The 16,679-nt window shown below is 32.7% G+C and overlaps 1 protein-coding gene across 1 annotated transcript; it reads left to right on the forward strand.

Annotated features, from left to right (window-relative positions):
* Nucleotides 1–192: 192 nt before the first annotated feature.
* On the forward strand, nucleotides 193–15,173 carry LOC149903947 (transcription factor SOX-9-like). Its single transcript, XM_090108161.1, has 3 exons — nucleotides 193–431; nucleotides 10,068–10,214; nucleotides 14,167–15,173. Exons 1-3 carry the CDS (start codon nucleotides 322–324, stop codon nucleotides 14,558–14,560), a joined length of 651 nt encoding a protein of 216 aa, XP_089964287.1. The 5' UTR covers nucleotides 193–321; the 3' UTR covers nucleotides 14,561–15,173.
* The last annotated feature ends 1,506 nt before the right edge of the window (nucleotides 15,174–16,679 follow it).

A 16,679-nucleotide genomic window follows, 5' to 3' on the forward strand; every position in this document is an offset into this window, starting at 1 on the left:
AAAGTACCTACATAATCAAAAATACGCTCACCTTATTGAACTTTACAAAATAATTATTAAAATAAAAAAAATACACTACACAATAAAATAAATTAAATCTCCTTATCACGCACAATTAGTAGATGTCATACATAATAATATATCACATGATATCGTCCACACCAAAACAATTCCAATGGCCATAACTCAAAAACAATTCAATACAGTAAACACGCGCAAGCTATCCGAGCTTTTATACGTATCCACGGAGCATAAGGGGCTCTTTATAGTGATTGCGCGCGAGTCGACCGCACGCGTCCCCGCGCTCCACGTTGCGTCGCGATGATGAGTTGGGCACAAGAGCAGCCAGCTGACAAGTTGGAGATCAACGAGGCGGTCGGCAAACTGCTGCAGTCGTTCAATTATGAGACCATAGTGCCGCAGCCTAACAAGTAAGTGTGCATTGCAGATTCAGGTGGGCGTTTGGATTGAGATTTAGATCTACGAAATCTTTACGAATAATTGGCGTAATTATTTTTCGAACTTTTTGAACTCTATTTTATATACCTAGTTCATTATTACTACTTTTAGAATAGTGATTCAATTGTTATCTCTTTCAATTTAACCAGTTTTCGATCGATTGAATCGATATACCGAATTATCGTTGTTAAGTTTTTATTATCTTAAAAATATGTTCAATAATTGATATAATAACGATTCTACGTTTATACTATATTTTATTTTGTAAGCGTTACAACCCGAACATTCTAAGGCTGTTGATTATTTGACCTATATAAACCAATCGCGTACACGCTAAAAAGCTCTCGAAGCTTTATTCGGAAAGAGTTTCCGTGTCTTTTAGGTAAATAATGTGAAAAACATATTCAATCAAAATACCTATAATATTATGTTATTCTCTTAGTTATTCTATTATTAGAAACACGTCATTTGAAAGTCTGTAGAATAATAAATTTATTTAGAAAGTGCGCAGTCGCATTTGTTTCGCGTCAAAGCTTTTAATTTAAGCTCGTTCTCGGCTAAGGGCTGGATCTCAAGTGCCTGACGTCTCAAGCACAATGCAGTGCAAACGAACATTAGGTACACATTTCTTCGGGCTATTAAAGTTTTATTTGTTTTTATCTTATACTATTAGAGGAACATTTAGTGTCAGTCTTGTTTTTTATTTGTGGAACATATTGATATTTATTTAATTGATATTTTCTCTTTATTTAGCTGATAATGAAGGTATGAGATGAACAAATTTATACACATATACTTGATAGGAATACACATGAAAAAAAAATTAACTATATACTGTTATGCACCTACTGCTAAGTAGGCATAGGTATATACAAAATATATAAACCTATTAACATTTATTTAAAAAAGATATTAGGAGAAAACGAAAATCTTAATCGTAATCGTAACCGTATCAAATTAATCGGCCAAAAACAAAATATTTATTTCTACGTGAACTTCTGATGAATATCTCAGCTTAATTTGTATGTAGCCAGTATGAGCTGGCGCCTGCTCAACATACCTACATTCATAACACATACTCACTTACATTGTTGCGCTAAGTATCTTTGCAAGGAGTTTAAAATGTTATCGCAGTGTAAATTTGGCAAGGCCATTTGATATTGATATTTCAAGTAGGTATCCAAATGGACCTCTTTAAATGTTACTACTTAACGATATAATGAAATTAACGGAAAAGTAAAGCATTTAAAATATAAAGGACTTTCATATTTTTGTATACCATAAAAAGAATAGCTCTAGGTACATCAAAGAAAAAACCCGATAAACGACACAGACGTATACAAATATTTTTTCTTGATACTAAAATACAATTATATTTTGAGCTTTTGGAATTTTTTAAAGTTATCTAATAGATGCTCTATCATTTACAAATACCAAAAAAATAAATTTGTAAATAACTTGTAAGTTTAATAGAAATAATAGGCAATATTTAATATTATATAAGCGAGGCCGGTACAAGCGGCTTGTCAAATATTTTTTTACTACAATAAACATGGACATCATTATTCAAAACTAATTAGCATGGTAGTGTGTCTAACAGAGACTCATAATATTTTTAAGCTAATGACACCAGTTTAAAAATTCACAAAGAAATGTTTCCATAAAATAACTTCGGCTAATATTAAATAACTTAGACAGATAGTAGGCTATATTAAATAACTTGGACAGATAGTATTCATACTTAGTTGATTTTCAACGATTAACGAAGTAACGATTAATTTGGGGCGGTTATAAACACTGAAATTGTTCTTTTTAATTTTGATAATACCATTATATATTACATTCCATTCGCATTCTGCGTGACTGTCCCTTTATACTGGATGTAATCCCACTTTGCAAGAATTAGTAAAATAGTCCCGCAAAACGTTGGATGCGTGATGCATCCCCATGATCCATGCGTCAAAAGTGGAAAACAGTGAAAATTCATTCATTTTCGTAGGCATTTGGCTGGGTAGTGTCATCCTTGCGCCAACTATGATTATAGAATCAGTTATTATCAATATTTTCGGAGTTAATTAATTTTATTTTAGATTTATTTTCATATCTTTAAATCTAAATTAATTTGCCGTTTAACAATTTATTACTTCGATTTCATTAAAAGATTCACGGGAATAGTGCTTTATCGTCCTATTTCAACTTAGGTAGGTATAAATAAATGACAGTCGCGTATAATTTTTCTAGTCGATTCTGAAACAAATTATTAAGTTTCATGATTTACTAATATTATTAGTGATCGGCATTATTTATAGTATACAAATAATAATAAGTATAGCATAGATATTACAATGTTATTTATGTAGAGTCAAAACATGTAACTTTCCGGCCGCAAAATTGTGTTTTAAAAATAGCTTGCATAGTTTTATAGAATTAAGAATACATAGGGACACAGATAGAGGGATGCGATTTTTTTTTATAAGTGAAGTCCCATGTCCCTTAGTGGGGTAAGGGGCAGATGCATTATACCTACGTACATCTGTTTCACTGATCGATTTTCTTTAGAGACAAGTAGGTGATCACGATCGGCCTTCTGTGTCCTGCTAGACCGAGACATTTTTTTTTTCTTCGTCTCCACCGGGAATCGAACCCAGGACCCCTCGGTTCAACACTCACGCTTTAACTACTGTACCAAGGAGGCGGTCAATTGTTTTTATACTAACTATATTTATAATGAACAAAACCTTTTTTTATGTTCTCTTAGACGTAGATTGTAGGTACATACATACTTTATGTTTCAATATATTTATTTATCCTGAATTTATTACTGTGTATACCTAATATCGAGATTGAAGAAAAAAAATATTCGGAAAAATATTATTTATTTGTACCTATATTGTTATTCATTTCGATATCATGAATAGATATACAACATAGGACATAAATAATGATTGTAATACCTATAAATAATATATTTAGGTATCAACATTGCCCATACCTAAGTACCTAATTCATGATAAGAGTGGGAGGAGTTTCTGAGAATGAACTTTATATATACTCTACAGAGAATTGCCACAATATGATAAGCAATATTATTGTCATGTCCGTTGAAAATAAATAAGCTGTTTTTAATAATCCGATCGTAAATTCAATTTAGGAACGTAAATACTTAAAATAATAGGTATATCTAAGGGAAAAACTATTTAAATTATTACATTACTTATTATGTAGGCAAGACATAAAAATACTTACCTAGCAAAAGGATAGCTTGTATAGATAATTAAAATCCTGAATAATAGCACAGAATACTTAATAGTAGCTAACGCTAATAATAGCTAAGATTTAAATTGCTAATAGACAAAAAAAATTGAGACTACAAAATCTGTAGAGTCAATTTAGATCTCTGAATATCGAAATTGGTTTGGGGGATTCTGAATCATTCGAAATTTACAAAGACTTCATTCTATTTGAATTGTTGTCTTATAAAAACTGATATAAAAGTGAACATGTAGCACGTATCGCACAAAACTCAAGATTTAAACCAAATTTCCCATAACAACAAGCTTTTACCTTGACAACTGACAATCATAAATATCCCACAAATAACCCCAAATAGAGATGAATTGTACAGCTTGTCATAATTATGATACGACGAATGTTCAGGAATTATAACGTAATTAGTACACAAAGATGTATTCCGTCGCGATGACAGCTCGTGATATAGGAGGTACAACGTTAGGTGACCCGAGGCGGTCTTCATAAAAACGACACTTGATCTACCGCCTCTAATTGAATAGCCCCCCTTATCTCTTATCAGCTCCTTGTTCATTAATTTCGTATCGATATGCTGATGAGCGGTTGCTGAGGCTGTGTGCGTTATTTTAAACCAAACGCATGTTTAACCATAAAAGTCTAGGATCATAATATTATGATATAATATATTATACTAATTATTTTTTTCAAAATTTATTTGATAGACTACTACTATTTACTCATTTATTTTGTGTTAGGCGTTAGCTACCTAAGTAGCATTATCATGCTAGATGAAGACGACTACGATCTACAATGAAGTAAAGCTTTTCAAATATGCAGCTTTATGTCAGACTGAAAAGGTTTGCCTACTTTATTAGAACTGTATGATATTGTAAAGTTCTTTAGTAGGTTATTAGGGTGAGCTCGAATGTTTATCATCTTCCTGTTTCGCTTGGATTTGTTTCCGCGCGGGGCGATAGCGCTCCTTGTGCAAACATTCTCATTATAGGGTCCTTATCTACCTCAGGGACTCCCCTTGCGATCCCTCGTAATATTATTAACAATATCAAAGTCGAGGATTGATTGAAAGGGAGTAACTTTGCCTCATGCAGAACTCTTATGTATGATGTTCCTAATTTCGTATAGTTTAAACTGCTTAACGATAATAATCATCGGCGCTTAAAAACAGCTCTTATATCTAAATTTATGAATGACGATATATTTCATTCCTTAGCATTTCAAAATTGTATGAATGAACTCATCAGCAGAGCTTGCCTTAGCTACGTAAACAACCGAAAGAACAATTAAATTCCAAACATTTCTCCCTAGCCATGAGTCATTAATATGAAAAACAAAGCACTCCACTAGATTAAGATTTCCTCGCCCACACCGGTATAAGTAAACACGGCTGGTTTGCGCGGCGTTTGGAGCCTACCCTGTAAGTGAGGGCGCAAACACGTACACAGGTGCCGCCGCGACCTCCGGCCTGAGCACCCTGTTTGTGCACCGTTACACATGACATTACTGATAGACTCCGCCGCTTATTCGCAACGGTACTGCTATATTCTTTGTGAGAAAGTTGAATGATTCGTAGTTGAGGTACACGGGTACCTTGAAAGTAAGAACACATGAAGAATAAGGTGTATATAGAACGTTGGTAGGTATGTATAAGGATTATGAAAATATTATGTAAAGTAACAAAAATACATCCACTAAACAATAATAGAGCTAATAATCCAGCAAAAGTTCAAGTTATTAAGTCGTGTTATACCTAAGTCAATTAAGTTTGTTGTTGGTGCGTTGGGAGATTCATTCCTTCTATATTTCTGAAACAATTCCGCTCAACAACAAATTGTAACAAATCACATGTACCTACCCTTCGTGTTATTTGTTCCTATGTGTAATCAATAAAATTAGACCACTTCTTAGATAAGTCTTGAAAATTAAACTCATATAAAACGTTATGTAATGCGGGACTTTATTGTCTTATGCAGCTCGACTTGCCGACAAACAAAGCGATCGGTGTGCGTGCCTAATTTGTTGCATTGAATAAAACTTGGGTTTTAGAGAGCCAGAGGGCAGAGTTTCAAATATTGACAGAGTGTAATCTAGTAGCGCGCGGCGGCGTGTGTGTGGTTAGCGGGCTGTCGGTAATGCGCACTGTTAGCACGTACAGTCTTCATTACCGCATACCTACTTATTTGGTAGAGCACTCGCTAAACGTTATTCGCGATACATTTCGTACGTACATGATGATATCTCCCATGGTTATGATTTCGTGAGAGGTGCGATTGAAATTGAGTGCTTGATGTTTCTTAAATTATGGTAGATTGTAAGGATGATGACATATCGTAAATGTGGATACTGTAAGGGTTCAATGGAGTAATTTAAAAATAACTCTACATCAGTCACGTTTTATTTCATATAGTGTTTTATGTTGATTGTTACCTTTTAATTAGCATGGAAATATTATACCTAATTAGTATGTAATTATCAAGATTGCCATAACCGAACAACGTCGTAATAGATCTGTTTATATTTATAGTTGCGAGTTTCACAACTAACTTTGTAAGAAGACAGATTTGAAAAGATCACAGACTAATAATAATATAATACGGAAAAGATTGAAAATTATCATTAAGCAACTTATTACTTATTCTCATACTTTGAATATAATAACGGTCTAATTTTGTGAAGTAGATAACTAATATTATGTGGAAAAACAAATTTACTTATAAACATTTACAAAATAAATAGATCTATTAGATCTATACGAACACGTGTGAACATTTAACCCCAATCGATAACGATTAAGGGGAAAATACCTTCACACGATACTATTTTCACAGTCCCCTTTCTAATTCCCAGGGGACAATCCAGGTGTCTATGGTCAAGTACGCACTATCTCTGTGATAAAGAAGTCAAGTCGAGTGCTCAAATGGTTGTAAACCGCTACCGTCATGTTTTACAGCACCATTAATTGTTTTATGGCCGTCAAATCGACTGTAAAGATAATGTCGTAGGGGATGTTTAGACGATTTCAGGACCCGGTGACAGAAACAACATCTGGTGTCTTTCCTAACTGCACTAAGTAGGAAACGACTAACATATTACATTGTAATACAAATCATAAATAAATATTATGATAAACACTTCAATTAATTTTATTCAAATGTAAATGTTTCAAACGCAGACATACAACTTTGTATCCATTACAAAAAGATCTATCGTTACTTGTTTCAAACATTTTAGGGGCGTATTTAAATAGCATGTTATGTATTAAAGGCCACTTATGGTAGCTTTTCTTTTAGAGTTGCAAGCGTAAAGCTCTTAAACCGCTATAGTTACACCAAACTGTCCATTATAATGTTCCGTTTGCAAATTTATGTTACACTACGGCAATGTATCGCTGGTGCTTCGCTCGTAGCAGAAATAGTGTGGGCGGGAGCGTCACAGATGACAGCTATGTGTATTCTTTATGACTTCCTCAGCCAACGGCCTCCTAGGGCATTTATATGTTCCAAATACAAAGTCATAATTACGATATCATTCTCTAATTAGAGGTTAAAAATATATTGTGTTGCTAATAGGCATGGATTTTCACTGTTTGTAAAATTTCAGGTTGTAGTTATTTTACAGTTTCAATACAAGAAGCTTAAACTACCCCTACTGCTGTAGTCTCTACATTGTACAAAGACTGGTAGACATTAGAAATTAATTACATTTCAGACAAATATTCTTCGAGGACTCTACATATAATTCATGATACTTAAAGATTTATTTATGTAATTGTCATATTAAATAAAATTAATTGAACATACGGCTCTAAAATGTATAATAAATTAATAATAACAAAAGCAAGCTGTTTCACGCGTAATAGGTATAGGTAGTAGGTTGTTTTACAAGCGAGGCTCGAATTGCTTGGCCTAGCTAAACAATAACATCGATATCGGTCCCAAATTTTGACACGTTCTACAACTTAATCTATAAATTATACTACGGGTTATATTTTATTGTAACCATGTGTTTCATTGTTTATAGTGTTGTAATGAAGTCAACTTGCACACGTGTAAATATAACATTCAACAAGGCTCCTGGATGAATTTATGGTGTCTACCTGTACATGATTGTGTTTTAGCAATATAGATAAATGTTCATATAAGTGCTGAAAATGTTTGTAAGTATCTTTGTAGGTTTTCTTATTAGTGTCTTGTTGTTGTAAATTTAAAAATTAGAAATCGTCAAATTGGCTCATTGATGAATAAATTGCGGTTCAGCCATAGAAGTTTGTGATTTCATTGTAATTTGGAAACGTAAAACATAATAGAGTCATAAATGACTATTGTTAGTTCCTGATTTATACAAGCCTTCTGGTACTTGTAATATATTAACGTACACGTGCCCCCAATTGCCTTTTTATCCCACATGTTGGCACTAGAACATGTTTTACATCTACCACTACTTATATATTATACGACCGTGAAATCCCAAGTTGTAAATCACTATTCCCGGCTATAAAACTTTTTGTCAAGACGTACAGTAATGGGTTTAAACCATTTGTAATTAACGTTCAATAGAGAAATCATATTTTAGTACAGTTTTGGCTCTAAAAAATATTCGTTCCAATACAGTATTAAAATTTTAAGGTGTTGGATAGATTGAGTTTCAAAATAATGACGTTTGAATAAAATAAGAAATTTTAAGAAACCTTCTCTTGTTAACGATTCAATTCAATATTATTTAAGTCATATTTACAAATAAAATGATTTATTGTACAAATTATTGATAGATATTGCGTTCACTTACATAATTTTATTCGTAATAACATTATGTAGAGTCATTATAGATTGAGGCAGTAGTATATTTTGTTACGACTGTGATTGCTAAAGTGTTACTAACCAGATGTCGTCGCGCGGTAGGTCCGATGTCTCTGTAAAAACTAATGATACTTGCTCTATGTTTACATTTAATACAATTAGTAATGATTCGACATCAATCTACGACACTCAGCGAGTATTTTATCTTACCCATTTCAATAATTCATAGCGCCTAATATCAATAAATTTCATGTTTCTTAGTAGAACTCGTTCTCACTAATAAACAAGGAAGCCGATGGTGTTTCGCCGAAGCAATAGTTAATTATTTCGCTTCTATTGGTTCCCGTGATCCGTTAGAAATCGATCGAATTTTAGTAACGTGTCAGCGTTTGAAAAAATTATAATTTATCGTCAAAGCTGGGATCGCGAGGAAACCCGAACGGCCCTAGAAAATAAAAAAGTAATAAAATACTCTCATTTTACGAGCGTAAAATGACGTGAGGCCAACCACTTGAAGCGCTTGCAAGTTTACAGGCTGACTGTTTACGTGACGCGGAGGTACATAAAAGGGGTACTCGTAATTTATTTTGTTTATGGTCGTCACTTGATGTTTTCAGTTTGTTTGTAATTATCGACGGACGGTCTGAATCGCAGCCGATTTGAGTGTTGTCGATGCGGGGGCCCTCAAACGTTTTTTTATAAGAAACATTAGGATTTGATTTAAGAGCAGCACGCGTTACTTTAAAGAGAAATGTTAATTATAAAGAATAAGAATAATTAAGTGCATTACTCCTACTTTAGAATATTTTTTTATCATCCTGGTTATTAATTATTATATTTTTATACCTACTAAGAAATAAAACTTTTACTTTTATTACAGCTATCTATTATTTAGGAAAGCTGTTATTAGAAAATATTCTAGTTCTTTTCTCTTTTAAGAATAAGAATACTATTTTTTTATTGTACCCTCTCTCCTAATATGTGCAACTCATAAAAACAATATTTATTAATATATTTAATATCAGTGGTACCTGGTAATTAGTTTTATAGTTAATCTAATCTACACTGAATAAAAACATGAGAACGACGAATATTTTCGTTTATCGGTGCATTTACATCAAACGAGTGAATACTCATTCCAAGCCCACTATATTTCTACAAATTCTTTTGTTAGTTTAAACGGGCATAGAGCATTCTTTCGTTTTTCTTACTCTGAGTGCGTTCGAAAAGATTCTATGCAATGTTCTAATAGTGAACAAGTCTGTCCCGTCCGATTAGGGCCCTTCTGGCCTCCTCCACTCAAGCGACAGCTCAAGCCGAGGTTCGTGGTCCCCGTCAAGGGGGGACGCCCTTGTGCATGTCGCTACCAGGGTGAACCTTCAGTTCACCCCCGCGTCCGCGTTAAAATGTAGAAGCCCTTCTGGCTAACATTGAGAGACACCACAAAAAAAAAAGAACAAGTCTGAATACGAGTTTTCGTTTACACTGAAAGATCACAAAAGATATGTTGAAATTAATATAATTAACGATAGCACTATATTCCAGGGGTGGAGGGTGCATCCGGCGGCCGCATGTGAAGCGACCAATGAACGCCTTCATGGTGTTCGCGCAAGCGATGCGCAAACGACTGTCGGAGCAGCGCCCGTCTCTACATAACGCAGAACTGAGCAAGTCCCTTGGATCTATGTGGAAGTTAGTATTTTATATCATTGTTTAGAATTAACAGTTGTAGCCTGTAGGAAATAATTCAGTAAGGCAATTAACATTTTAGTCCGTAGCTAGTATACGTAGATACAGATACCTACAGTAGCTATCTCAAACGTTTTAATTGAATACGCATCTAGACAAAATAAGACATACAATGCTGGTCAGAATTAAAAAGAAAAGAAAAAAAATGATGCTTTAAAAATGGAATCCGCGAACCGAGATGGAAAGGAACGCGGCATTACGGGCGTGCGGCGTCCAACCGTGAAACGTGCATCGATTGTTTACTCATTAAAATGCTATCACCGCTAACTTGGTAGATAAAATCTATAACTGTTCGAAATTTCGATATCGTTCCCAGTCGAAGTTGATAGTCATAGCTCTGGCCAAATATGAAACGAAGCTCATTAGAAATTGACTGCGGAAAATGATACGTTAAAAAATATGTTAAAATGTAGATGAATTATTTTTTATTTATTTTTATAATCGTGTGTAAAAAGATCGATAATTGAATAGTAGGTACAAATACAAAGCTAGCGTTGCTGCTAACATGATATTATGTATCAACAAAATCCGTCGCTTTTAATTAAAATTATTACATTTATTACAATAGATTCTTATTAGTATGTACCTATGAAGGTATGTTCTTGTGTTTCATTTTACGCGCGTATTTTACATTTAGAAATTAAAGAATTTAACGTATTTTAAACGCGATTTATTCCTTTGAATAATAATTGAATAAATTGTGTTTACAATACATCTTTAATTTCTAAATAGCACATACTAACTTTCATTACCTATAGAGACTTGAATACCTACTTGTATAAATATTTAATTAATTCACTCGCTTGAACTTATATGCGCGACTATTACAATTTATACACGATTTCTCCTGTCATTTGTGGTTCTAAACATAATTTTATGAGTATAGGTACCAAAAGCTGGATTCACTTATTTGTCATCGGCCACCCGCAGAGTCATTGTTATGACGCGCGCTGACGCGGCTATCTTCGCGGATCGGGTCAAAGAAAGGCTGGTGAAAAATCTGATTGCTATGTTTTGATTGATCAGATATTTCTAAAACTGTCAACGAGTGCGCATTGAAATTTGAAATGCTCATAATATTTATGGGCAAATATGTTCTAATAATGTGTAGGAATGCTGCAAAGAAATTGTGTCGATAAACACTAATATACCTACCTAATACATATTGTGTTTCTAAGGAAATTCATAGGAAATAAAGAATTTAACTACATGAATTTAATTTAAATATATGAAGTAAAATAAATGGAATAAGGCTGAATTTTAAACAAATATTTTCATAGAATTTGGATATTAATTGATAGAGTTAGCTACGAAACCTACCTCCTACTTCCTGTCAATAATGTAAAGCCGAATTTTTTTCTGAATGGAGGTGATGATGTTGATTAGTTATTCTCAAAAAAAATTCCTGAATTAAATAGACGTAGGTACTAAGTGTGATTTTGGTATCTTTTTTCATCCTTACTGAAATTAATACCTACTTGATAAATAAAATAATATATGATTTTTAATTTAATTGCTACAACAAACAAATAACTGAAATATAACGTTCTTTTAGATGTAGGTAAAGACTTACCTACCTACCGGCTACCAGTTAATGTTTTATAAATTTCATTTTTTTTAAGATCCTTCGTTTTGATTTTATTTACGTGAGTAGTTAGGTACTACTAAAAGGCTACAAAAATATTGAAACATACACTCAAAAACATAATCCTCCTTTGCACAATCGGATAAAAAGTACCTCTAACAGAGTTCACGAAGCGCTCGCACTGACCGGCCGGCGCCGACGGCATCTGGTAATGTTCAGTCTTATCTGGAGCCGCTGATCCAACCACTTCATAATTCTTTTCTCTTGAAAATACTTTGTGATACATCGCACAACCAATCGTAATTCAAAATAACTCTGATAACATTATCTAATAAATAACTCTATTTTGTCAATTGACTAACGCACTGGGTAGTTGGGTACTTATACTATGCTTACCTACTAAATATTGTAGATTTTTTTATTTTCTAATAAACTGTTTAAAATTCTAAAAGTTACGCGTGTGTACCTACGTTATAACGCTTAGTACGAGTAGGTATAGTCAACTCATCTAATTCTGTGACAAAACAGAATATGAAAAAAAAAGCAGGTTAAACTTCATAAATTTTATTTTTATTTTTAATAGGAACATTAATCAATCTTCTATTTATCATATGGAACAAGTGTAATCTTAACACATATGAATAAACTCAGCGTAAAATGAGCTTAAACAAACCGCGATGACTTGTCTAATTCTGTGACAATCACCATAATTCGGTGATAGTACTTCTCTAATTCTGTTATAACCGAATTATGCGAGTATTTATTATTTTTTAACACAAAAGTAAAAAAAAAATACAATTAATAAAAAATATAAACATATTGAAAGTAATAATTATGTTTTTATTAATCAACGAGATACTATCAAAAGAAGGGAACAATAAAAAACAATATTGGACTTTATAATTGTTTGTGTGTACAGACTCATTTTTGACTGCAGAATACTTTGAATTGCGGATGTCAGGGTTGTTTCATTATATTTTCTATTTTTATTTTTGTATTCCTCCATGCTGTCTAAAATAAAAAAATAACTCACTTAATTATGTTATAAAAAAAATAACGGACTTTTTTAAAATGCTTGAAAGCGATCCTACTTTTTTACCTGAGTAAAAATAAATATTTTCTGACTTAAACGACTAACGTATACGTACTGAAAACAATTATTAATACACGAATTGAAAATAATAAAAATTTGCTTGGTTAATTCGGTGACAATGTTTTGAGTTGCAATCTTGAGAATCGTTAACTTTTTGAACCCAGGAAATAAGGTATTATGCAAAAACAAATGAAAAATTACTAAAACCTTTATCGGTATCAACAAGAATATGTTTTTAACAATTAATTGTCAAAGTATCATGAACTTACACTCACCTTTTCTATTTAAAATTAATTAAATAATGACAGCACAGTTGCATGCTATCGGTGAAGCGTCAAACATGGCGGGCGCAGTGACAAATCCCGTGATTGTTACTATCTCACCCGCACGATTTTAACCAAAATTTGTACACAAAAAGAAGCTTTATTACCATACCATAGGGTTAATTTTAATGTATTGTATTTTACTCCTATAACGCTGTAAAAGAGTCCAAACGTTGTATCTCCGAATTAAGTGAGTCACATAATTAGGTGAGTTTACCCTACAATAAGAAGAGTGCAAAATATATATTCAGATTATAACATAGAGATATAAAAAATACATACATATATATATATATATATATATATATATATATATATATATATATATATGTATTAATAAAACCAGGTCCTGCAGTGAATGAATAAACAATTTATGATCGTCTTACATTCATTCTCTTAAAACTAAAAAATGGTGTAAATGTTGGGCACAATCGTCTACCTAAGTTAAAATAAATGTAGAGTATCCCTTCACCATATTACTAATAATAATATTTTAAAAAAAATAAAAAACACGCTTTTAGTTCGGTTTTCTATAAAACGCGTGCTTTTTATTTTTTTTTAACTGTATTGTCATCGGTCCTAAATAAATCTACAAAGTTTGAACGAAATCTGGTAAAGTGGGTCAAAATCGCGCCCAAAGAAGTCGGTTACAAACATACAGGTGAAGCTAATATAAAGCGTGTAAAAATGACAAATAAATGAAAGACTAAAATTGTATGATTGTATTGATTTCTTTTTTTTTTGTCTATATTTATTATTTTGTCGAACAAAGGATTATTTTATTTGTCTGAAATCCCTTTCCTCTTATTTTATAATGAATCCAGCGTATTTCACATTTATTAAGTAGATAGTAATTCAAATTTGAAAAAAGCCTATTATTTTTTTATTTTACAGAAGTCTAAGTGAAGAAGAAAAAATGCCGTTCATAAAGGAAGCCGAGAAGTTGCGGAACAAACACAAAAAGGATCACCCGGAGTACAAATATCAGCCGCGACGTCGGAAACCACCGCCGACATCCGCGGCGCGGCTCAAGCGTGAAATATCGCCAGATAGATCTCAAATAGATTTCTCACGAATCGAAGTGGACGGTGCATTATTAGCGGACGGCCCTCCAGATGGCGCAGAATTAGATCAGTATCTAAAGCCGACGCCGATACCGGAGTACCATGAAATGCAGCCTCGCTACCCTCACAGCTTGTCCCACCACGTCGCTCCGCTGTACACTCCCGTCCCCTCACACTTACACCCGCCCTGCACGGATTGGCAACACTACCCGGGACATCCTTAATAAAATGCACTGACGGAACAAAACAAACGGTTCCATGTTATCTCCTAGAAATTTATCAAAAATAGGTCACGTCACGACACATGGACGTCTAGTGCTGATGGTTTTTTGTAAATATCATATCAACATATGGGTTTTGATCTTGTGCGTAGTAGCGCACGTGCACTTAATCATAAACAAATATTTAAAATATGGTCCTATTAATGATAATAATATATTATTCTTATTTGCTAAGCTTTTTCGTATTGATAGGTAATAAATAATAACTACGAGTATAGGTATTTTAAGTGTAATAAAAAAGGGTATTGTAATTTTGTAACTTTATATACTACTTCAAATTTTCCACAGTGCACACATTAAGATGTTGCAGAAAGTTCTTTATAAAATCTATCTACTTGGTTTCATCTTCTAAATACTTCAGATAAATACTTCAAGGTACACTTCTATTGTAAACTTGAATAATACAACGTTTCACAATGTTAATAAGTAAAAATTCTATTTTTTGTAATGTATTCTAAATGTTTTTCAATATAGGGACTACATAGGTAATAGATAACTTAGTTTATTCCCTCAATTTCCAAAGTATGTAATTGTAGAGTTTATTAGTAATAATATATGTTAGTATGTAAATTTATTATAAGATATCTATTATAAGAGATCGTAAGTTGTTATTGTGATTAAATAGTGATAATTAAGTTGTTGTTGTTATTTTTAATAAATAATTGAATTATAATTTGTCAATTTCTATGTATTCAAGTTACCTGTGATTTAAACTGAATTAATTATTTTCACATCTTTTAACTATATAATTATAAAATCATGGAATATATTAATTCACACAATTATAATCCTTCCTATCACCTATGCATTAAAAAATATAAGAAAACAAGACTCAATATAAAAGTAGAGCCGCGCCGCCAGTCTATCGGAAAAGGTAAGTAGGTAAGAGTAAGTTGTTTACCTACAGACTGTAACCTATTTTTTGTAAAATATTAGCTTTTATAACATTAGTGTTAATACTGCAAAATTAAATAAGTAAGTGTAGTATAAATAATAATAATATAATATAATATAATATACGTAATAGAAATTAATCAATACAAATATAAAGAGAACATATTTTCATTAATTTCCCCATATTGAGCACGGTCTTAACTTCTCAGTAACGATTAGCATATCATGGTCTATAGTCTGGCCTCGATGATACTGCGACCCCAGAGTCGCTTCCTGCCGGGTCGCGCCCGCCCGCCACAGAGCCTCCCTTGTCATCTTATCTTACATTATCTTATATTTTCGCAACTGACGCTAATGAGACCAATAAACGTATCGGTTTATGTAATTATGATATCCGAGAATTTGTGTCGATTTATCTTGAGGTAAGTCATCGCATTTGGTGACTAATCTTAGTTATATGAATAAGTTATGAATAGATAATTATGTATTAACTAAATAATAAAAGTTCATAATACTTTCAACGGCTCTACCTAGATGAATATTTTTACTCATTCCTACCATATTCTATGGATCTACGTAGAAATTATATTAAAGTTCTCTAATAATTACATCTAAAAGTCGCAGTTTAGTGATTCATAAAACTAATGCATATCTGGCTGGGTAGTAATCACTGTTGCTCAACATTGCAAAATATTTATTTTTCTGTGCCTCTATTTGTGCTGAAAATCTACTTAATCTACAATTAAAAAAATAATAATTGTATTTAAGTGTTCATTTGAGCTATATATGGCTTCTTTGAATTCCATGAAAAGTATCAATGACAATATTTTTTTTACGCAAAACATCCTCGTAGTACGCGCCAAAAAAAATAGTGCCGTTTAAGACAAGATAATGGGAATAAAAACGCAATAATGGATGGTGTTGTGAATATGTAATCGTGCATCATGGTCCGGGATATTAAGATTGAGTGCAAATGATGCGCGCGCGTGCTCCAGCAACCCGGCTCGCGTTACACAAGAGATCGCCGCCCGATACTCTATACTAGCCAACTTTTTGCTACCACATGAGATATTAATTATTGGGGCGGAGGATAACAGCTCAATTTTACGCTTTAATATTTTATGTTTTTGTAAAATAATATTTGACTGTTTGGGCTTCTGTTTTATTT

The sequence above is a fragment of the Colias eurytheme genome, chromosome 12 (assembly GCF_061535395.1).
Source record: "Colias eurytheme isolate Ceu_HAF_F1 chromosome 12, ilColEury1 Martin Lab GWU primary, whole genome shotgun sequence".
Taxonomy (NCBI): domain Eukaryota; kingdom Metazoa; phylum Arthropoda; class Insecta; order Lepidoptera; family Pieridae; genus Colias; species Colias eurytheme.

What these genes read in the sequence shown, in the direction of transcription:
- LOC149903947 (XM_090108161.1), top strand. Translation starts at nt 322, where the DNA reads ATGATGAGTTGGGCACAAGAGCAGCCAGCTGACAAGTTGGAGATCAAC. An exon ending in ATAGTGCCGCAGCCTAACAA is followed by an intron (nt 432 to 10,067) that starts GTAAGTGTGCAT and finishes ACTATATTCCAG; the next exon opens with GGGTGGAGGGTGCATCCGGC. An exon ending in TCCCTTGGATCTATGTGGAA is followed by an intron (nt 10,215 to 14,166) that starts GTTAGTATTTTA and finishes TTTATTTTACAG; the next exon opens with AAGTCTAAGTGAAGAAGAAA.